Raw genomic sequence first — 21,641 nt, forward strand, 5'->3', positions numbered from 1 at the left:
TCTTCTTCTGCATCTTCTTCTTCTGCATCTTCTTCTTCTGCATCTTCTTCTTCTGCATCTTCTTCTTCTGCATCTTCTTCTTCTGCATCTTCTTCATCTGCATCATCTGCGTCTTCTCTACTCGTCTCTTCGCTCTTTTTTTGCCGTATCTCCCATCTTCCTGCATCATCATCATCATCATCATCATCATCATCATTTTCTGCTTCTGCCTCTGCTCCTGCTTCTGCCTATTCCCATCTTTTGTCATTCGTTTGTCACTTCTTTCGTCACTCCTTTGATACTTGTCCCTTCCCACCTTCCCGCCTTCCATCTATCTTGACATATATTACCATCTTATCTTCGTCTTACTTCTACTTCCCCAACAACCCATCAACCAAACAACCAGAGAGAAAAAAAAGAAAAAAAAAAAAGAAAAAGAAAAAGAAACAAAGAAACACATCAAAGGCCAGAAAAAAAAATTACAAGAATAAAAAAAAAAAAAAGAAAAAAGAAAAAGAACGAGGCCAAAGCGGATCTAGCTAATACAACAGGACCAACAGGCCCCGGTTGGGTGGCAGGGAACGGGCCTGGGTTATCGGACATTGGGGGGTGGGCTGTCGAGTAAGTCTTCATCGTCTTATGCTTCTTCCCATCATCGTCTTCGTGTCATTGTCTTCGTGTCATTGTCTTCGTGTCATTGTCTTCGTGTCATTGTCTTCGTGTCATTGTCTTCGTGTCATTGTCTTCGTGTCATTGTCTTTGTGTCTTCATCTTCGTGTCTTCGTCTTCGATTTGACTTGTTAACCTCTTGGGCGTCCAAATTATATACACCACAATGCAATTCTTTTATGACATCAGGTCCCTGGTTGGGCGGTTGGGACGGGCCTGGGTTATCAAAAGTTGGGGGGTGGGTTTTGGTAAGTCTTCCCTCTTCACCGTTCTGATGCAGCCAGCTAACCTCATGCATATATATCGATTACATGGAGCTTCTTTCAGCATCAGGCCCTGGCGGGTGGCAGGGACGGGCCTGGGTTATCGGATATTGGGGGGTGGATTGTTGTGGTATTTGTTCATTCACTTCAGCTTCTATGTTCATACAATTGACTAATGTTTACAGGTGCATGAAAATTAGCGGCATCGAATGTTAGCTTCGGGCTCTGGTTGGGCGGCAGGGACGGGCCTGGGTTATCGGAAATTTGAGATTTGGGGTGGGTTGTGGTCAGGTTTGCTTATTCTTCACATTTTATATTCATGCAATCGACTGACGCTAACAGGTTCATGCGGACTATGGTTCAATTTTAGCTCTGGCGGGTGGAAGGGAATGGGTCTGGGTTATCCGAAAATGGGAGGAGGAACTGTGGTAAGTATTCTTCGTTTTTGCTTTTATGCAGTATTAGTTAACATTTTCGCAGGTGTTATTACATAGAAAAAGAAATTCCATTCAAGCCCTGGTTGGGTGGCAGGGACGGGCTTGGGTTATCGGACATTTGGAGGAGATTTTGGTGAGTTTGGTTTATCCTCATCGTTACTCATTTCTAACATCAACACAAGGCAGGTTATATAGATTATACAATTCCATTATCAGATTTGGGGGTGGCAAGGACGGAGGACGTTGGGAGGAGGTTTTGGTAAGTCGTCTTTTATTTCATCTTCGTTCATTGCTGATCAACATTCACGTCGACACAGAAGGGGCTATATAGATTATATAGACGAATTCCATTTTCAGGCTCTGGCGGGTGGCAGGGAATGGGCCTGGGTTATCGGACATTTGGAGGAGGTTTTGGTATGTGATTTTCATTTTCATCTTCATCGAAACACAATCAACTAATACCAATATAGGAAATGAAAACTAACAGCTAACGATCACAGATATACGAATTCGACTTCAATCCGGCTCTGGCGGGTGGTAGGGACGGGCCTGGGTTTTTATCAAACATTGATCGGGGGAGGGTTTTGGTATGTGTTTCATCTTCATTTTCATCGAAGCACAGTCAACTGATGTGTATCTAGGTAGGGAATAACGATTAACAGACACAGATACACAAATTCGACTTTCAATCCGGCTCTGGCGGGTGGTAGGGAATGGGCCTGGGTTATCGATCATTGATTGGGGGGATTGCCGTACGGTATTTGCATCATCTTCGTTTCAATCTTCATCGAAGCAAAGTCAACTAATGCATATCTAGGGAATAACGATTAACAAACACAGATATACGAACTCGATTTTTACGGCTCTGGCGGGTGGCAGGGAATGGGCCTGGGTTATCGGAAATTGGATGGTGGAGGGTTGTGGTATAAGTTTTTCATTTCCATGTTCATCTGCACCCAATAAACTAATGTCTATATAGGGAATAACAATACGGGACATACAAACGCGATTCTTACAGCTCTGGTTGGGTGGTAGGGATGGGCCTGGGTTGTTAGATTAGAGGAGGATTATGGCATGCCCTTTTCATCTTTATCTGCACATTCACAGTCAAATAACATATGAATAGGGAAGAACGATACAGGTATACGATTTTGACTTGTACGGCTCTGGTTGGGTGGTAGGGACGGGCCTGGGTCATTGGATCGAAGAAGGATTGTGGTATGCGCTTTTCATCTGCACGTTCGCAATAAACTAATTTCTATATAGGGAAATAACGATACAGAATATACGAACAGGATTTTGAACGGCTCTGGTTGGGTGATAGGGATGGGCCTGGGTTATTGGATTGAAGAAGGATTATGGTGTGCAATTTTCAACTTCATCGAAGCAGTCAGCTAATTTCTATATAGGGAAGAACGACACGGAATATACGAACACGATTTGAACAGCGGCTCTGGTTGGGTGGTAGGGAATGGGCCTGGGAGATCATTTACTGCGGCGTTGGTGGTCAGTCTTTATCTTCGTCATTATTTAACAGTTCAACTAACTCGTCTCAGCCAATCTTCGCTTTTTCAAACTAGGTACGTCCAAAATCCCCATTCCTATCAGGCCTTGGCGGGTGGCAGGGACGGGCCTGGGTTATCGAAAATTGGGAGGGGAACATTTCTGGAGTGGTGAGTTTCTTGTCTTTTTGTTATACAGCTTTGCTGATCTTACATTGACACAGATGCAATTTCGTGATCAGGCTCTGGTTGGATGGCAGGGAATGGGCCTGGGTTATCAGAAATTGGGGGGGTGGACTGTGGTATGCGCTTTTCATCTTCATTGAAGCACAGTCAGCTCATGCCCATGAAGGCAATAACAATGCAGATATACGAATTCGATTTTCAAACCGGCTCTGGTTGGGTGGTAGGGACGGGCCTGGGTTATCGGAAATTGGGAGGGTGGAGGGTTGTGGTACGTGTTTTCATCTCCATTGATGCTCAGCCAGCTAATGATCATTCAGGGACTAATACCGCAGTTAAACGAATTCGACTTTCAATCTGGCTCTGGCGGGTGGTAGGGACGGGCCTGGGTTATCGGGAACTGAGGAGGATTGCGGCGTGGTAAGTATTTCTTGTCTTTGGCTTGGACACCTCGGTTGACCTATAGATGCAGATTCAATTATATGACCAAGCTCCGGATGGGAGGCAGGGAGGAGCTTGGGTTATCGGAAATTGGGGAGGGGTATTTAGTAAGTGCTCTTCATTCTTCGTTTCAACAGTTTCGCTGACCTTTTTCTTGAAAACGGTACATTATATCAAGGCTCTGGTTGGGCGGCAGGGATGGGCCTGGGTTATCGGACATTGGGAGGGAGGGTTGTGGTATGCGTTTCGCATTTTCTCTTCATCTTCGTGTGCATAAGTTTAACTAATGATTACACAGGAATGGCGATTAACTAAACAGATATACGAACTCGAATTTAAACCGGCTCTGGTTGGGTGGTAGGGAACGGGCCTGGGTTATCGGAAGTTGGAGGAAGAATTTTGGTATGCTGTTTTTCGTATTCATTGAAGCAGTCAACTGCTTTCCTAGACAGGAATGATGATTAACGAAACAGATACACGAACTCGAATTCAAACCAGCTCTGGTTGGGTGGCAGGGACGGACCTGGGTTATCGGAAATTAGGGGGTAGGCTGTGGCAAGTATCTTTTCATTCATTTAAGCCATACAGTCGACTAACTTCTATAGATGCATGGAAATTATGATTGGATTGGAAGTTAAATTCGGGCTCTGGCTGGGTGGTAGGGATGGGCCTGGGTTATTGGAAGTTGGCGGGAGGATTGGGGATTTGGCAAGTATTCGTTGTCCTTCATATTGACAGTTTCGACTGACATGTATATTGTAGAAGGAAAATGCTGTACTATGTGAAGGCTCCGGTTGGGCGGCAGGGAGTGGGCCTGGGTTATCGAATGTTGGGAAGGGACTGTGGATTTGGTATATATTCGCTGTCTTTCGTGTTTGCGGTTTGGGCTAATTTGTGTGCAGAAACGTGTTACTATAAAAAGGCTCTGGTTGGGCGGTAGGGAATGGGCCTGGGTTATCGGATATTGGGGGGAGAGTTTAGGTGTTTTTTGGTAAGCACTCAATTATCGTCTCTGCTAATTTGTGTATAGAAACGAGGCCCTGGCGGGTGGTTGGGACGGGCCCGGGTTATCAGAAATTGGGAGGTTTGTGGGCGTTGGAATTCGACTTCGTTATGATGGGATTTTGGTGGGTGGATAGACGGGCGTGGATTATTGGAAGCTGGGGGAATAGGTGTGGTCACGAATTCACGGCACGTCAATCTTGTCGGCATTTCAGCTAATTTGCGTATAGAAACTCGACGTCATTATATGAGGAAGGGACAGGGCTTTGGTATTGGGAATGGGGGTATGATTTGGGATTCGTCATCTTCGTGGCAAGCATTCATCGTCTTCTCATTTTCCATTCGAACTTCTTAGCTAATTTGTGTATAGAAACTCGACTACATTACAACAAGGCCTTGGCGGGTGGTAGGGACGGGCCTGGGTTTCTTCGATAATCGCCATCTCGTGGTGCGTGTTCATCTTCTATCTTAACGTCTCAACTGACCTGGATAAAGAAATTGGATTTAATTGTGACAGGGAGGGACTGAATTGGGTTATCGGAAACTGGGAGGGAATGATGTGGTTAGAATTCATCGTCTTCGTGGTGAGGGTTCATTATCTTTTCACTTCAACATCTTGGGCTAATTTGTGTATAGAAACTCGACTTCGTTATCCAAGGCTCTGGCGGGTGGTAGGGATGGGCCTGGGTCGATTTAATATGCGCCTTCTCAGTGGTACGTATTCATCGTCTTTCATTTTAGTGACGTCTTAGTTAACTTGTGTGTATAGACACTCGAATTCGATATAAAAGGTCCTGGTGGGTGGCGGGGACGGGCCTGGGCGATAGATCAACTTTTGCAACTCTTCACGGCCGACTTTCATTTATGCTCTGTCGGTAAGTCATCCCATCCCAATCAGGTCCTGGCGGGTGGCAGGGACGGGCCTGGGTTATACAACTTACTACAGATTTTCGCCTTTAACTTGACCAACTTCACCATCTTTACACTGTCTCAAATGATCTTTCTATTCACGCTTCTCCAGTAAGTCAACCCATTCCAACAGGCTCTGGCGGGTGGTAGGGATGGGCCTAGGTCACACAACTTACTACAGCTTCACCTTCATCACCAAAATTCAAACAGTCTTTCCATTCGTACTTCTTCGGTAAGTCATTCCATCCCAATCAGGCCCTGGTGGGTGGCAGGGACGGGCCTGGGCCTGGGTTATCGGATATTGGGGGGAGGGTGTGGGGTATGTGACTGCTACTTCTATTATTCGTTTTTTTCTCAGTGACTAACCTGTTTGGTGTACCTCGAAACCTCCCGACAATACGTCCTCAGCATGTTTGCCGTCAAATCGGATCGAAATTAGAATTGGGTATTGCGGAGCATTCAATATGAGCATATAAAGTTATGTGCGTATTGTATTATCATGCTGGAAAGTCACTAATCTGGTGTATATGTATGCCAGAAAAACTATACTCGACGCGTCTCTGCTTCGGCAACACCATAAAGCTATGGAAGGGCGAACGAGCATGAGCTTGCGGGAATGAGTAGATGGGTCTTGTTGAAGTCGTGGAAAGTCAAGGGATAAAACATCTGAAGCACCAAATCATGTTCAGTTCAGTGACCATTTAATCCGCGGACATTACTTTGTAGCCTGTTAAGGCCTGTTGAGATCGAGTCAACAGAAAGTGCTGTATTGTTGTCCCGGATACACCAAATTCAATAAATCAATCAACCGATATAGCGCAAACAACGAGTTTGTCTGGAGAAGGATTGTAAATTCTGTAATAAACAGTAAAATAAACGATGCATCCAAAAAATAATATGTACAAGTTCATCATCTCATTAAATCAATGAAATAGTCAGGTGCACGTCGACGACTACAGAGCATAGACAAAATCGTGATTCTCTCTATCCGTCAGATCCAACCACCTAGTAGAAGTCAGTAAGTCAATATTAATCAGAAACCAGGCAGGTAGAATGGCTCACTCTTGGTTCTCCAGTCGTACGTAGTCAGGGCTGGCACAAATACGAGCCTTCCGGTCGTTTTCCTTTTTATACCACCACCAAATTGCAACGAGGAGAATAAGGGACACTCCCCAGCAGACGATGATGGTAATCTCGGCCGGGACGTAGCGAGGGGCATCTTGAGGACGGAAGACTTGGGGCCCTATAGACATTTGTTAGAATGCTTGATATTTTCGGATATTTGAGGTATATTACCGATGATATTTCCAGCGCAATATCCTATCAGGTAGATAGCAGCCACAGTAGTCTTCTTTGTGTATCCAGCAACATTCGAGGAAACCAACGATAGCAGTGCCACAAAGGGCGTCGGACTAGCTTGTGTCATATAGTATCCGATGAGACGGCCTACGTTGTTGGTCAAGGGCAAGGCGACTATGAGTACCATTCCGACGATGGAGGCAATCAAGCCACCACAACTGCTGAGGACTCGCTGATTTGTGATTTGACCGACGTAACCATTTATGAGAAGGGCGATGACTTCAACAACACCACCGGGAACACCGTAGAGGAGACTTTGCTCTTCCGTGTATCCAAAGCTAGTAATCTGCTTATCTTTAGCATATAGTTATCAACCTAGGTCATGGGTGAGTGCAACTGACCAGCTGGTTGAAAAAGTTGGTGATGCCACCATTGGGGATATCCGCAATTAGGGCATAGAGAAAGAAAGCCCATGTCATGGGATCCAAAAGCGCTTCCTTCACTTGGTACATCTTGAAATGCTTGTTCCCGATTCCCTGCTGGTTAGACCTTACCCGGACAACGGCCAGGACGCGGTCCTCTTTCTTGAGCCAACGTGCATTTAGCTGACTGTCGGGGATAATCCATAGAAAGACTAATCCGAGACAGACTGTCAAGAGACCTGTGAAAAGGAACACGATCTTCCATGGTTCGATTGTCGATCCATGCTTCTCACTTCCAACTGCAATTCCGTATGCCACGAGTCCTCCAAGCACTTGACCCCAGCCGTTGAAACTGAACCAGATATTGACGCGACTTCCTTGCTCTTGTTTGGTGTACCACTGCATTAAATCATTGGATAAATATTTGGAAGACAAACCCGTGGAGAACTAACTAACCTGGGACGTCAATAGTGCAAAACCCGGAGTGACTGCACTTTCGAATATACCGAGGCCTAAACGGATGACGATTGCCCCGGCGTAGTTGTGGACAGCAGCAAAGCAGCAGAGGATCAAACCCCAGATCAGAATACAAGCGGCGGAATATTTACCCAGGGGTAGACGTTGGAGGAGTCTGTTGGTTGGATATTCCCATGCAAGGTAACCTGAAAAGTCAGTTTCTATCGAATTTGCTTTCCCCTTTTTATCCAGTAAGTAACCGTACCAAAATAAAACAAGCTGCCCAGCCACTGATACTCATCGCCTTTCAACCCCAGATCGGTTTTTATTCCCATGACACTCGCATAGGACAAGGTTGTTTCTGTGTTTGGTTAATGGGCTTGTCCTTTTATGAAAGTCAATCGAGAACCGTACTATCCAGATAGTTCATGCCGTAGATGAAACACATAATAGGCATCAAGTGCCAGTCGATAATCCTCAGCAGTCGCTTGTTTGTTTCTTCATCAAGGGTGATTGTTTCTCCCTGCAGCTCCTCGAAGGCATTCAACGCTTCATCCCCATCTTGGGCATGCTTTTCCAGTGTGGGGTCGACGTGTCTCTTCACATCCTTCTCGACATCCGCAGCGTGAAGTGGAGGCGACTTGTCATCCGTCATTGTGTGTTAGGTATACTAAGCAATAAGAGTGTGTTAGAAGAAAAAAGGCCATACAAAATATGGATCTGAGAGATCCACGATATATAAGAGAAAAGGACGCGACAACGACCGTGGTTATCTGGGGTTTCAACTGCCCAATTAGGCGTGACGTGCAGCACCTAGTATCTCGATGATAAGCAGCTGATATCTGGGGTACAGCCCGTCATCCTTCCCGGGAGTAATTGGAATGCTTATCGACACGCGATGGAACTAGTCCGGCATGTTGGAGCAACGAAGGCGTGAGGGGAAAAAAGGGGGAGACAAAGTTACATTCTGGCGGTCTCCGAGGACTGTGCTTCGAGATCAGCGATTCGACCCAATCAGGGACACTCGAAAGGCTGGCGACGGTGCCATTGAGTGGATTGCTAGCCGAGTAAGTCGGCAGGCTTGAATGTGAGGTTGAATGCATCGAGTGCGACCCTATCTTTCCCTATCATTCGAGAGATGAAAGGATGAAGGTATAAGGAGCGGAAGGTTCCGCTGCTAAGGGAGGAGGGAAGAAGGCAGGGATGATTGCTTTGTTGTTCCTCGTTCAGACACAGCCAAGGAGAGGGGAAGCTTGAATCCTTCGAAGTCGGCTACAGATCTCGCCCCCGTTGATGTTTCTTATCACAGGACTGTTTTGATGCTACAGGATTGCCAGGATGTGTTTATCTCCATCTCCACTTGGGCGTGCTTATCAGCAGCTGTCTTATCAGCGCAGTGGAGTCGCCTTTGCAGAGCTATCTTGAGTATCTACACCCTGTTTTGTGTGATGTTGTTAGAATGGCAATGTGTAGCTAGACTTACTAGAATTGATCAGATAATGTATCTCTAATTCATGGATGATCGCTTCAGGCATCGGATCAGACCATATCCACGCGGTGCCTATTTACTCCAAAACCCCCAAACCATCAAACTGCCATTCGTTATACACTCACTGCATAACCGTAATATTTATTTATGCACTCACGCGGGCCTCGTACGCAGCCCATCCCTCCTTTTGATACCGCTGCACCGCTTCAACCGGGTCCGCCGCCGCATAGATTCCGCGTCCCGCAATGATAAAGTCCGCTCCGCGCCCAATGGCTGACTCGGGCGTCTGGTACTGCTGTCCCAGTTTATCTCCCTTGGACGAGAGGTTCACTCCCGTCGTGAAAACGACAAAGTCCTCGTCTTCAGACGGGGATGTGGCCTCCGACTGCACCTCGCCCAGCGATCGCGTCGACACAAATCCCATAACAAAGTTCTTGTATTTCCGCGCGTAGTCCACAGACGCCTTGGTGTATTCGCCTGTTGCCAGCGATCCCTTGGAGGTCATTTCGGCCAAGATCAACAATCCCCTCTCGGGTCCGTAGTGGAAATCATCGGCCGAGGCGCTCTGAGCCAGAGCCTCCACGATGCCCTCGCCGGGAAGAATGCTGCAGTTGATGATGTGTGCCCACTCGGAGATGCGCAGAGTACCACCGTGGTATTGCTTCTGAACCGTGTTGCCAATATCGATGAATTTGCGGTCCTCGAAGATGAGGAAGTTGTGCTTCTCAGCCAGAGCCTTCAGACCGGTGATGGTTTCATTGCTAAAGTCGGAGAGGATATCGATGTGCGTTTTAATCACGGCAATATGGGGACCAAGACCTATAGAGAGCCAAATCAATCAGTATGCCAATTCCAGTAACTGCGAACCTGTCTGCTAATGAGACACATACGGTCGGCCAAGTCGAGAAGCTCTTTGGTAGTCGTCACATCAGCGGAAACGGTCACATTGGACTTCTTGGCCTCGGCGACCTCGAAGAGCTTCTTCACCAGGACATTGGGGTGGGTGCTGGCACGGGTGCTGTAGGTCAATTTCGATTTCGAAGACATTTTGTCCGGTGGAGGGGTAATGCGGGGTGTATGGGAGGTGATTGTATGATTAGCTGCAAGTTCCCTGATTGGATTTCTCCTATCGTCTGGTCTATCTGCTTATTCTCCAGATATATCGCCTGTCATAAAATATTCATAAAAACGAGACAATGGTGGATAGACGAAGCACAAGTGAATCTCGAATAAAACCCATCATATCGATCTGCCACGCACAGCCACATCGGCGTTCGGTTGGCCCATTTCCGGCTGTGGGGTAAGCCACATCGATCAAAGTGTGGCGCAGCTACTGTACAGGATGAATGCATCGCAGTCCCATCGATATTATATATTATTATTGCAATACTTAGGTCCCAATGGCTATTAGTAGGAAATCAAGTCCTTTGCAACTCCAAACACAGTCAATCCCCAAAGAGCGCCCTGCGCCAACCAGAAGAATGCGCCAATCATTCTTCCCTTACCCTGGGGCTTGCCCGAGTACACGTAGCCATACAGGAAGAGAGTGCGGAAGGTCAACCATAAAGCTCCAATTGCTGTCGCCGACTGAGGGTATTTCAGTCCTGCGACCAGAGTGAAAAGCATGGTCTGGGGGGCATTTTCAAGAAAGTTGGTGTGGGCACGTTGCGCGCAGTTGAATTGTTCGGCTTTGGGCTAGACGTTGTTAGCTTCGACCCGTTCCTGAAAGCAAATAGACATATCGAGTTAACAAGGACAGGAATAGATGCTCTTACGTTCGATTTGCATTGCTCAATGGTGGCATAACTGTGCGGGTAAGGAACATTGGCGGCCTTTCTGGTCTTTCCGGTGACAATGCCGTGGACAAATCCCAGGACAGGAATTGCACCCAGGGCGATGGCAATGACAGAGCTATTCTGATGTTAAAACCAAGGGATGGTCGACCAAATATATTGGGGAAGCTCACCCGTAGTTGTCAGGAACAGTGATTGCGACCATGATGTTAATCTTGATGGAATTATCGTAAGGATGAATATTAATGTGTGAAGTATGAATGAAGTATGAAAAATAGAACAGATCTAGAGTGGATTCAGATGCTTTATATAGCTTCAGCTTCTCTTTCCCGGCAGGGTCGGAAAGTACTGCAACCGTCGGAGCATCCAACTATCCGACCCCGACAATGCTGACCGTCCAAATAATAACACGTTTTTGCTTTGAACATGGAAGATTCGAGATATTTAGTGAGGGATGTGCTGTCTATCAATTGCAATGGGATTGGCATTGAACGAAAAGTAAACATGATAGGCCATGAAAATATTCAAGATTTCATTTTTCTGTCCGCATTCCTAAATAGCCAAAATTGTGATGAAGACAGGTACTATGTTCTCTACACCCTTATACATTCACAAATAGATTCAATTAGGCACTCATTCGGCTCACACTACCATGCTTCGCCTGCCATGCAAAGAAGTACAGCAGTGCACCTAGAGGCTGACCGACAAGGCAAAAACTCACCCAGAAGACAGAATTCCCAATGATCTTGCCAGAAGGATCCTTGATCTTCTCCAGTGGCGTAGTGACCATAATCAGTGGCAATTGGAGCATCATTCCTGCGAATGCGACGCCTAGATGGGAGTTAGCACTTCTAGAACTGACTGAAGAGCAGACTATCTTACCGATCAAATTATGGGTTGGTATTCCCACGAGCATCTCATGGAGAATGGCTGAAAGAGTGAAGACCATTGTGCTGGCTGCTAGAGGGCTCCAACCCCTCCCAATGAGAGGCGAGAACACATGTCTCTTCATGAAAAGATATACAGGCCGGTTCCATGACCGCCAGTATCCACCGAGACTCGAACTATTCCACCAGTCGGTATAGAATTCACGGTCTCCAAAACGCATGACTTCTGCCAGCGCATTCAACAGCGATTGGAAAAGGGCAAAGAACCCAGCGAGCCAGATGACCAAAGAGATTGTGGATAGCTTCATGACCCGTTCAAAAATAGACGCAATATCCATTACAGCGATCTTATCAATCGAGTTTCGCAAAACAGGAGCAGCGTACTGGGCCGAGAGTATCCAAATAAACGCGGCCAGACAGAAAAACTCGAAGACTCGTTTGCCGACAAATGACCATCGAATGCGCGGTGTTCGGGGGTAAACAGGCTGGTAGACAAGCGTAGGTGCTAGCCAAAAATAGGTTAGATTTCCAAGAGTGATGTTTCGAGGATATGGGCATGATGAGTAGATTTCCGGAAGTGCTGATTCTGCTGACGGATTGAGCATCGCCTGGCGAAGGTCCCGGTTCGTGAACGCATAAGAGCAGTTTTTGAGCCACACAATGATTGCATGGAGCTGGCAGAACGTCCCAATGCCTGGATGATGGATATAAAAATACACGACAAAGCTAGTGACGGCAAGGCAAAGGGTGGCATTCAGCGTATGGAAAAACGCGGTGAATCTCCACGTCCATACGGAGACATGCTCTCCACGTTTGTCTCCATCGGCTGATCCATCCTTTTTCTTGCGTCCGGCAGTACGCTTGGCTTGCTTTGCAGCAGCCAATTCAATGATATAGGCCACAAAAAGGTGGATTGGGACTTGAGCAAAGAGTATTGAACCGAGGACGACATCCTGCTTCCGAACATCATGGCATTTGATACAAATCAAGACGCCATACTGGACAATTCGTTAGCGGGGGGGGGGGGGTCACGTCAATATCAACTAGATGACGCTCACCTTCATAAAATTCTCAATTACCAAACGAAGGTTCATCGCCACTATAATCTCAATTCGTCAGCTATGTGAGCTAGACAAGCTCCGACGATCCGGTCTCTACCTACCCAGAACGATCACCATGAGATTGCGAAACCCAAGGAAACTCGTCATAACATCAGTCTCGCGGCTCAGACTGGAATGACGCAGCTGTGAATGGTACGCTGCAACATGTCTGTATTTGTTTCTCCTCTTTGGTCGCTTTGTGTTATCAGGGACTTCCCTATTTTTCGAGGGAGAACCGTTGCCGGCAGCTCCGTTCGGGGGCTTGGACGAAGATACCACATCATGGCTGCTAGTAACAGCGCTGCTCGAGGACGTCCTCCCGAGACTGGCCATCCTTTCGACCCTCTATTCTGGCTTTCTGAGGATGATCGATCGACAATGGTCGGATGAGAAGTAGGCTAAGAGAGAGGCTCTAGAGGCAATTGTGTGGACGGCGTAGAAAGGAAACCCAGCAATCGAAGTCGGACTGGGCTCAATCATGACACGAAGAATCTGACGATGGAAGAGAGACGATAAGGGGGTCTAGAAGAAGCAGCATGGCGGGGTTGACGGTCTGCGCATTGTTGTGAGTTAGTTGGTTAGTATTGCAACAACGGAGCAAAGGCCTCTCCATAATCCATAACGGCGACCGGGGTTATTATGACAAGGTGACGAGCTTGGATGCAGCTGCTTGCCTCGGCCAATAAGAGAGCACTGGGGCGCGTCCGACCGTTAGGATGAACATTCAGCATTCCGAGTCTCACAATGCTACGATCAGAGGATGTGAAGATAGGGACTGGGATGGATTGTCAAGTAGAAGAACTCGATTATGAGTGAATGCTGAGTCTGAAGAATCCACAATGTCGAATTTGTTGGCAGTTTACCTGCCTGTCGGATATCTATCACATGCTACTAGTGGCATTGATGAAGATGTCTGGAAATTCAGGTGTTCATAAGTTTGTTTCAGCCGAAAACTCGTCGCTTTTTATTCGGATTTCGCCATTAATTTCGCTGATTTATGCCTTGCAACTCTGTATATAAATTATGTCTTACTATATTATGTCTATTTCGTTCCTACGAGACATGCATTTATGTCCATTGATGGCAGTCTGACCCCCATTTAAAAGGTAACACCATAGCCAAGGAGTAAATTACTGTCAAAAGCAAAATGCCTCTCCTCTAAATACCCTATATTATTATACGCGATCCAATGCGAATGCAAATAATCAATATCAGTAGAAATTGTTGACATACAGTAAAGACTGGAAGCTCGAGCCAATGACGGCCGCCCGCTCGGACGCTGCGAGTTTCGCTTTCATCGCCCGACAGTCCGACCTGATTATCGCTTCACGCATGCCATCGCAAGGTTCCATCAGAGCTTGAGCTCTCTCAACAAGCCTTTCTTTACTCGAATATTGCAATTGCCATTATCTGACATGATTGCAAGCCTGCGGATTTTCACGTGAACCTTTCCCCTCTTCGCCTGCAACCTCCGGTCAGCTTTCTCCGATACCCAACGAACGAGTTGCGATGGCTTTCTACGACGAGAATGGGGGTGACTCCCAGCACTTTGGACGGGGTGGAAAGTCTTTTGAAGGAGGAATTGCAGGTCCGCGACGACCAAGTATGTCCAAATCTGCCCTGGCAATGTTCCTGACTAGGCTAACAGCTCATCAATAGGACTCGTCACCGATTATGGTTCGTCGCTTGTACAATGGATGCGCACGCGGCAGCCACGCTACAAGAGAGGAAATCGGATAGAACTTGAGAGGCCTAGCCCTAGCTATGTTGTAGATGTGAGTGCTCTACTTCTTCGTGGTATCCATAATGGGACACTGCTGATTTTTCTCATTGAATTAGATGCTCCCTCCCTTGGCACGAATCCATTCCCCCGCCGATACCCTCCCAGTGCGCCATTTACACCAGTCGATCGGAAAGTCAAAAAAGCCAATTACAGTTGTGAGATGGACGCCAGAAGGAAGACGTTTATTGACTGGAGGACACACTGGAGAATTTATGTTGTGGAATGGAACGGCTTTCAACTTTGAAACTGTTATGGACGTATGTGCAATTTTTCTTCCGCTACGTGTTATAACTGCAGCTTATTGATTGTGTGGAACAGGCACATTATGATCAACTGCAAGCAGGTGTAACATCTCTGTCATGGTCTCACAGCCATGACTGGTTGATTTCCGGAGGACAAAAGGGTGATATAAAATACTGGCGGCCGAACTTCAACAACGTCGAAACAATCGATGACGCGCACCACGACGCTGTTCGCGACCTAGCCTGGTCTCCAACTGACGCTAAATTCCTCTCTGCATCCGATGATACGACACTCAAGATATTCGATTTCACCGCCAGGACCACGGACACCACGCTTACTGGTCACAACTGGGATGTTAAATCATGCGACTGGCATCCCACCAAGGGGCTTTTGGTCTCCGGCTCCAAAGACCATCAGGTCAAGTTCTGGGACCCTCGGACCGCACATTGCTTGACCACACTTCACAGTCACAAGAATACCGTCACCGCAACTCGGTTTTCGCGGGTGAACCACAACCTTCTTGCCACCTCGTCGCGGGATTCAACCGCGAGAATCTTCGATCTGCGTATGATGCGGGATATTTGCATTCTGCGGGGACATGAAAAGCCCATTTCATCACTTACTTGGCATCCTATTCACAGCACACTTGTCTCAACAGGAAGCGAAGATGGGTCGCTATACCACTATCTACTTGACGAGCCTAATCTGCCCAATGGGCAGATTCCTACGATTGCACCGTATGACAGCCCAGATCCAGCCAACACACCGGCGCAAGTGATTCACCCTGCCCACAAGATTCAATACGCGCACGGTGCGACAATCTGGTCACTAGACTGGCACCCTCTCGGTCATATTCTTGCATCTGGCTCAAAGGATAATTTCACACGTTTTTGGTCCCGGCCCAGACCCGGGGAGACTAGCTACTTGAAAGACAGGTTTCATATCGGAGAAGAGGCTGCGGAGGCTCAAGGAACATGGAATCGAGGCTTTGGAAAGCGGCAGATGCGCGAAGAAGAGGAACAAGAGATACAGGATGAGGCCGATAGTCTCGCCGATCAGAAGCCCACAGGGCCTTCCCTTCCTGGAATACAGATTGCTCCTCCTGGCGGTGTCGCTCACCCAGATGCGCCTCAAGGAATGTTACCGGGAATCGGGGCTTCCCAACCTCCACCGCCACCTGGAATGCCTGGGTCAATGCCTCAAATGGACCCCGGCCGTTTGGCTGCACTCTTGTCGAATCAACAACCACCCCAAGCGAACAATTTCCCACCAAACACCGGTATGCCCGGCTTTCCTATGCCCCCTGCTATGACAGGAACCCCGCCAATGAATGTCGACCTTGCCGAGCTACAAAAACAGCTTCTTTCACAGGGAGTTTCTTTGCCCCAAAACTTTCCCCCACAAAACTTCCCTTCAAATCCCGGGTTTCCTTCTTTCCCCTCTGGGGGGCTTCCTGGACTCCAAGGTGGAGGCACACCTGATGGTGGATATGGTCGATAATTGCAAAGTGAAGGCCCTTCTAAAATTAACCTTGGGGAATCTGGCGCAATGGCGGGTGCTTTGTTTGGGTCTTTCTGATTGATGATGTTGCATGCTTTGCGAAAGCAATTTCTCTAGATGTATTATAAGTCGGCGTTTCCAGATTAAGCAAAACCCCTAGCATAGCGGGACTTTTGTATGTGTTGATTTGTCTTCCGTACAGGGTTGTGGTCGCCAACAAGGCTTGTTCTTCGGTTTTCGTGGCTGAGTGGGTTCTTTCACTTGATAGTAGAAACAAACAAGCTCAGTTTCCGATCATGTCTATAATCCACCTTGCATTGGAAAGCTGGAAAGTATAAGGACCATGACGTTGACCCCACCCCATATCATAGGGAGCCACGTCGACATTCTGAAGTTACCGGACTCGTAAACTGCACCGAGGCTATTATAGCTTAGACTTTGAAGCCCACAATAATGACATCAAGAATTACTTACACCAGGCCGACGATACTCCCAGCAAGAAGTGCCTCCAGCCCTCCAATGACAATATAGACCAGTGGCACAGCTAGGCATATTCTCCAACTCCGACATTGCATCGCCAGGGCACAAGCCGCCACGGTGAGATGAGTTGCCGCATAAAAAATCAAAGTCCAGAACAGAGTGAACCGCCATATGTCCTGGGTGTAGTAGAGATAATAGGCTAGCGTATGATGCGTCGGAAGAGGGTCATAGAGCGACGGGAAAGAAGGTATTTGATAATTGATGGGAACGCGGTTGTTGGCCATTTATTTTCTTACAGGCTGCTTCGCCTGATCATTCAGAGCAAAGGCAGAAACCAACATGATATCCAGCGCATAAGATGGGCGAACACGTAGCTCACAGTAAAATGATGTTGTCGCTATCTCTTGCTTAGACAGGAAGCTTCATTATTTGGCCGATATGCTTGTTTGCACCGTTTGCAGCAAGCCCACCAACCTCGGCAGGTGATCTGGGGTTCTCCGCGGTAACTGTGATGTAGTCGGCCGCTGATCGGAGACAGCATCTCTCCTTCAATCGTTTGGTCTCTTTCATGTTGCTTTTATCAGGCCTGGTCCTGGCTTCCATATCCTAAAATGGCGACAGAGCGGTCTTTGGCTGCTCTTTTGCGATCGCTCCAGTCCCCCTCAGGATATCAAGATGCTTTTACGTGAGATGATGCCCGGCTATCGACCCCCGAATGGAGCAGTCCCGACTAACATAGTTCGCTTTACCAGTCTACTCCCAACAGCGACCAGCTTTCTATCCGTGCTCGGAAATCCACTGAATATCAGTTTACTCGCCTCGCAGTTGCTCATTGCCCCCGGAATATGGGAACGCCCAATTGATTTGCAAGCATGTCGCAAGATCCTGAGTGTGTTCAATACAGCCGCCATCTCCATACTGCAAAGTGACACAGCGGATGAGCCAAGAATTTCATATGGACGACCACGGAAACTAGAACGCGAAGCATGGGTCAAGGCTGTGGTCAATGGAGCGGACGACAAGTCCCCACGATGGAGACATATGCTCCTACTTGGAGGTATTTTGCTTGGATTCGAAGGGCAAAATAGACAAGGACTGCCGTGGAATATCAGGAGAAAGCTTGAATCGGCGCTTGTAACGGCAGCGCAACTGGCCCTTGAAGAGTTAGACCCGCGCGATGACAGCAATGGGCGCTGCATTATCATGGTCTTGAATTACACGTTTGAACTCTTGTCCGATTCCGAAAGAACCAAGCTGGACTATGATCGCTTGCTGCCAGTGATGATTCAAGCGACTTACTATTCACCGGAAGGCCTGGAGGGCGGGTATTTTCTCGGTACCATTGACAAGGACATTGTTGAAGTACCGGGAAAACGATTCAAATGGTCGGCGCAATCTGTGACATTCGGCCACTTATCAGCAATGTCATCGAGTCCTCTCATATCTGCATTAGGGCCATTATCTCGATTCATTGCACATGCGATCGAAAATGTTCGTGATCCAGCGCTTGTTTCGCAATCTGTGGATCAAATTTCGGATTTCGCCAGGATATTGATGGTGCAGTGGCGCCAGAATAAGCTATCGGAAATTGATTTAGCTGAAGAAGCGGAATTCTTGGACCCTGACTCGCTGAAGAATACTATACCAATGCTATGGAAGGTGCTCCGAAACTCTTTGTATTCGGCTGTCATCGTGCTCCGAGCCGTGCTGGGGAGAGTAATCAACGATAAAGTGCTGGCTGCTGGTCGAAGTAAGTCTTTATTTTTTACGTGTCTATGGTATTATTATTGACTGTCTTAAAGGTGCGCCTTATCTGTCGATGCAAGCTCTCCATATTCTTAGAAGCCTCTATTTCGTGTCATCTCGAATCAGCCAAAACTCGTCTTCTCAACATATGTTTGTGACACTTACAGCTGTCGACATCCTCGCTCAGTATCCGGATCTGGCAGAGAATCTCCTGAGAAGCGTAAAACCAGGAGACCTTGGCCAGATCCCCGCGCATCCCGTCGAGAGGTGTCTTGACCTTTTCTTTTTGAACACAGCCGAACTGTTCACCCCAGTCCTGTCCCCCCAATCAAGCGAAGAACTTCTAATTTCTGCGGCGCTTCCATATCTTGCAGCTGGTGGAAACAACAATCTTCTTGAGATATTCGAAGCGGCGCATAGTGTGTTTCTTGCTGTGGTCGCAATTCCTGGAAACGCAACCATCGCAGCCAAACATCTCCCGTTTTACGTGGACAATCTTTTTGCTGTATGATTATCTGCCCTGTCCAGCGTTTTTCGCACTGCTAACTGTTCGGTTCGTAGGTATTTCCCCACAACCTGTCTGGACGCCAATTCCGTCTTGCTTTCAAGACGGTCATACAATTGACTGCACCCCCGTCTCTCATTGCAAATAGCCAGCCTCTTCTACCCTCCGTTTTAATAGAGATTCTACATGATCGGGCTCTCAATGCGTCCCAAAAGGCACTCCCTCAATCTTCGCAGGGCGGAGCGGCTACAGATATGAGCAAAATGCCGCCGCTTTCTGAACAAGCTTTCCTTACACTCGCTCTGATCGATTCCCTCTGTTTCCTGCGCGTGGAAGATCTGGAGGAATGGCTTCCTCTCACGGCCCGCCTGATAAATGTATTAGAAGGACCTGAGATGCGGAGCGCTTGTGTCGAACGGTTCTGGGAGGCCCTGAGCAGTGGAGAGATGGATGTTGACCGCGCCCACTACTGTGTTACGTGGTGGAGCACCTTGGGTGGACGCGAGCTCGTTCTATTCGGCGCAGAACCTGGTGCGCTCCCAGAATCTGATTACAGCCCGGATGGACCATATATGAGTGGTGCGATTGGGGCGGTTGCGCCGGAGAGTAAACTTTGAAGTCTGTTTATGATTGCGAATCATGAGGCCTACTATTTGATATTTCTTGTAGCGCATGGCGTTTGGTAGCATGAGTTTTGTCCGCTGATGTTGTATATAGCTTCGTCTAGAGCTCTATCTTGAAAATATTTGTAACCTTTGTACATGCATATTATCTATTTTCAAAGAAATCTAAAATTCTTGTCTATATCCAGTTCCAGTGCTGTTGGCAAAATTAGGGAATGGCTGGGATTCCCACCCGAGTTGTCTTTTTGTATTCAACGTATTCATCTCCAAAGAAACAAATCAAAAACCTCTCCTCCCCTGAAGAAACAAAGTCAGACATCAAAATCGATCCACAGGGGACATAAAAACTTACTCTGTATCCGACTTGAAAAAAACCTCCACAGGACCAGCGCGTAGCCCACGAAGCAAACCACATTCCCAAGCACCAATTGCGTGCCTAATCCCCACCAGAAGAAGCCAAAATAGCTCGGATGCCGTAGGAACGCATACACTCCATTCTTTACCAGTTGGTGACCTTCGCGAAGCTCAACCTGCACCGTATGGTTGAAGTTACTTCCCGCCTGCGCCATTGCCAGTGTTCGGACTACCTGTCCCACTACCATTAACAATACCCCAATTACTACCTGCACCTTGATCCCGGGCACCGGCTCCGTCAAATTCGGGTACCAGCTCCCCGGGAAAAAGGTGTAGGATATAATACACTCCACGACCGCAGACCCGTGCGCGACATTATATGCCCATCCGTTCGAGGAAAGAAGAAATGCGGATACAGACGCGAGGCGGGTGTTGTATTCGGCTGTGACCCAGAACTCGAGAAAGTGGAAGAGGGCGAGCGAGGCGAGGAAGAACGGGACGCGCCAGAGCGGGCTCGAGGCGAACCAGGCGAGGGAAATGGCGAGGAAGATGGAGAGACCTAAGGTGGTGCCGAGGAGAAAGGCTCGAATAGAAATTCCAGAGAGAGATTTTTTGCCATTTGGGAAGTTGGATGCGTCGGTGGGAGGAGGGGGTTTAGATGTCGGTGTTGGAGCTGGACGAGCTGGACGCCAGGTTGCTTCGGGGGCTCGTTCGTTTGGCCAGGAGACGTTGGAGGTACCTGTATCGGAGTGGATGCTGGAGGAAGAGGAGTCTAATGTCATTTTGGTGAAGAAGGTCAATTGGGTTGAAGAGAAGATTGTTTTTGGCCAGATAAAAGAAGAGGAAAAGAGATGGATCGGAATCAATAATACCTCCGGAGATGCGTCATGGTCAAATAATAATAACACCAGACAAGAGCACAGGCGACAACAACCTATGGATGGTATTTCGCAATTATATGGCCTTCATATTATAGTCAAATTCTCGTCAAAAGAACAATACAAAAAGAAAAGAGAACAATCCTTAACTTGAAACTGCCATGATTGATTGATCGATGCCGCTGGGGCCGCGCCAATTACTAGTCAGTCAGGGACAAATCCCCCGCTTTGTGATGCGATGGGCAAACAAAGAAATCAACTTAATTCTCGACAAACACGCGGTGCAACTTGCAAATCGAACCAGTAACAGACAATAAAAATGCCTGACACGGAAAAGGACAAGATGCTGCGGGGTGAGCTCTACTATGCTTTCACCCCAGAACTCATGGCTATCCGTACTCGCTGTAAACATGCCTGTAACCGGTTCAATAGTGCTGGCGAGGTGTCTCGGCGTCGCTTGGTCGAGCTTTGGAAAGAGTGAGTGGCCATGACGTATACGGTAGATTCAGAGCACATCTCATTGAAATTCTCTTGCAATCAGATTAAGCTAACTCGATAATATCCTACAGTGTCGTTGATGATCAAACCCCTCTGCCTCCCCCGTGTGAGGACCCAGCCGAAGATGAAGCACTGTTTCAGCATGAACCCTGGGTCGAAGCTCCTTTTAGAGTTGACTATGGGTTTAATGTAAAGGTGGG

The 21,641-nt window shown here is 47.6% G+C and overlaps 11 protein-coding genes across 11 annotated transcripts in view; 4 read left to right on the forward strand and 7 right to left on the reverse strand.

The window, feature by feature from the left end:
- Positions 1 to 421, reverse strand: part of ASPWEDRAFT_44936 (uncharacterized protein) — a gene marked incomplete at its 3' end in the record, with an annotated part of 758 nt that extends 337 nt beyond the window's left edge. The window contains exon 1 of the mRNA XM_040836400.1: positions 29 to 421. Coding sequence (XP_040684672.1) covers positions 29 to 310 — 282 coding nt within the window. The remainder of the gene's footprint in view (positions 1 to 28) is intronic.
- Positions 422 to 1,120: 699 nt separating this feature from the next.
- On the forward strand, positions 1,121 to 2,007 carry ASPWEDRAFT_31683 (uncharacterized protein; the record flags this gene model as incomplete). The annotated part of the gene is made up of 7 exons (XM_040833568.1): positions 1,121 to 1,202; positions 1,254 to 1,339; positions 1,392 to 1,481; positions 1,565 to 1,607; positions 1,689 to 1,762; positions 1,849 to 1,935; positions 1,990 to 2,007. 7 exons carry the CDS (start codon positions 1,121 to 1,123, stop codon positions 2,005 to 2,007), a joined length of 480 nt encoding a protein of 159 aa, XP_040684673.1.
- A 604-nt stretch (positions 2,008 to 2,611) lies between these two features.
- Positions 2,612 to 3,416, forward strand: ASPWEDRAFT_44943 (uncharacterized protein). Its single transcript, XM_040836403.1, is given in 5 exon segments — positions 2,612 to 2,633; positions 2,647 to 2,724; positions 2,784 to 2,840; positions 2,896 to 3,013; positions 3,065 to 3,416. 4 exon segments carry the CDS (start codon positions 2,675 to 2,677, stop codon positions 3,086 to 3,088), a joined length of 249 nt encoding a protein of 82 aa, XP_040684674.1. The 5' UTR covers positions 2,612 to 2,633; positions 2,647 to 2,674; the 3' UTR covers positions 3,089 to 3,416.
- A 2,922-nt stretch (positions 3,417 to 6,338) lies between these two features.
- Positions 6,339 to 8,217, reverse strand: ASPWEDRAFT_119300 (allantoate permease family MFS transporter; the record flags this gene model as incomplete). Its single annotated transcript, XM_040828891.1, has 7 exons — positions 6,339 to 6,390; positions 6,448 to 6,628; positions 6,682 to 7,030; positions 7,086 to 7,505; positions 7,563 to 7,768; positions 7,828 to 7,923; positions 7,977 to 8,217. 7 exons carry the CDS (start codon positions 8,215 to 8,217, stop codon positions 6,339 to 6,341), a joined length of 1,545 nt encoding a protein of 514 aa, XP_040684675.1.
- Positions 8,218 to 9,196: 979 nt separating this feature from the next.
- Positions 9,197 to 10,098, reverse strand: pyrG (orotidine-5'-phosphate decarboxylase pyrG; the record flags this gene model as incomplete). Its single annotated transcript, XM_040828810.1, has 2 exons — positions 9,197 to 9,870; positions 9,942 to 10,098. The coding sequence occupies 2 exons, from the start codon at positions 10,096 to 10,098 to the stop codon at positions 9,197 to 9,199; spliced, it is 831 nt and encodes a 276-aa protein (XP_040684676.1).
- Positions 10,099 to 10,458: 360 nt separating this feature from the next.
- Positions 10,459 to 11,049, reverse strand: ASPWEDRAFT_31687 (MAPEG family protein; the record flags this gene model as incomplete). Its single annotated transcript, XM_040833569.1, has 3 exons — positions 10,459 to 10,746; positions 10,827 to 10,962; positions 11,018 to 11,049. The coding sequence occupies 3 exons, from the start codon at positions 11,047 to 11,049 to the stop codon at positions 10,459 to 10,461; spliced, it is 456 nt and encodes a 151-aa protein (XP_040684677.1).
- Positions 11,050 to 11,469: 420 nt separating this feature from the next.
- On the reverse strand, positions 11,470 to 13,164 carry ASPWEDRAFT_176103 (putative diacylglycerol O-acyltransferase (DgaT); the record flags this gene model as incomplete). The annotated part of the gene is made up of 4 exons (XM_040831456.1): positions 11,470 to 11,675; positions 11,727 to 12,729; positions 12,790 to 12,830; positions 12,894 to 13,164. 4 exons carry the CDS (start codon positions 13,162 to 13,164, stop codon positions 11,470 to 11,472), a joined length of 1,521 nt encoding a protein of 506 aa, XP_040684678.1.
- Positions 13,165 to 14,340: 1,176 nt separating this feature from the next.
- On the forward strand, positions 14,341 to 16,357 carry ASPWEDRAFT_31689 (WD40 repeat domain-containing protein; the record flags this gene model as incomplete). Its single annotated transcript, XM_040833570.1, has 4 exons — positions 14,341 to 14,434; positions 14,491 to 14,606; positions 14,671 to 14,871; positions 14,933 to 16,357. 4 exons carry the CDS (start codon positions 14,341 to 14,343, stop codon positions 16,355 to 16,357), a joined length of 1,836 nt encoding a protein of 611 aa, XP_040684679.1.
- A 300-nt stretch (positions 16,358 to 16,657) lies between these two features.
- ASPWEDRAFT_119895 (uncharacterized protein) lies at positions 16,658 to 17,121 on the reverse strand (the record flags this gene model as incomplete). The annotated part of the gene is made up of 2 exons (XM_040828951.1): positions 16,658 to 16,778; positions 16,832 to 17,121. 2 exons carry the CDS (start codon positions 17,119 to 17,121, stop codon positions 16,658 to 16,660), a joined length of 411 nt encoding a protein of 136 aa, XP_040684680.1.
- A 391-nt stretch (positions 17,122 to 17,512) lies between these two features.
- On the forward strand, positions 17,513 to 19,705 carry pex8 (putative peroxisomal membrane protein Pex17; the record flags this gene model as incomplete). The annotated part of the gene is made up of 3 exons (XM_040833571.1): positions 17,513 to 18,587; positions 18,640 to 19,088; positions 19,145 to 19,705. 3 exons carry the CDS (start codon positions 17,513 to 17,515, stop codon positions 19,703 to 19,705), a joined length of 2,085 nt encoding a protein of 694 aa, XP_040684681.1.
- A 214-nt stretch (positions 19,706 to 19,919) lies between these two features.
- ASPWEDRAFT_62326 (protein-S-isoprenylcysteine carboxyl O-methyltransferase) lies at positions 19,920 to 20,847 on the reverse strand (the record flags this gene model as incomplete). The annotated part of the gene is made up of 3 exons (XM_040838642.1): positions 19,920 to 20,008; positions 20,064 to 20,738; positions 20,805 to 20,847. 3 exons carry the CDS (start codon positions 20,845 to 20,847, stop codon positions 19,920 to 19,922), a joined length of 807 nt encoding a protein of 268 aa, XP_040684682.1.
- Between the last annotated feature and the right edge of the window lie 794 nt (positions 20,848 to 21,641).

This window comes from Aspergillus wentii (assembly GCF_001890725.1).
Source record: "Aspergillus wentii DTO 134E9 unplaced genomic scaffold ASPWEscaffold_8, whole genome shotgun sequence".
Lineage (NCBI taxonomy): Eukaryota > Fungi > Ascomycota > Eurotiomycetes > Eurotiales > Aspergillaceae > Aspergillus > Aspergillus wentii.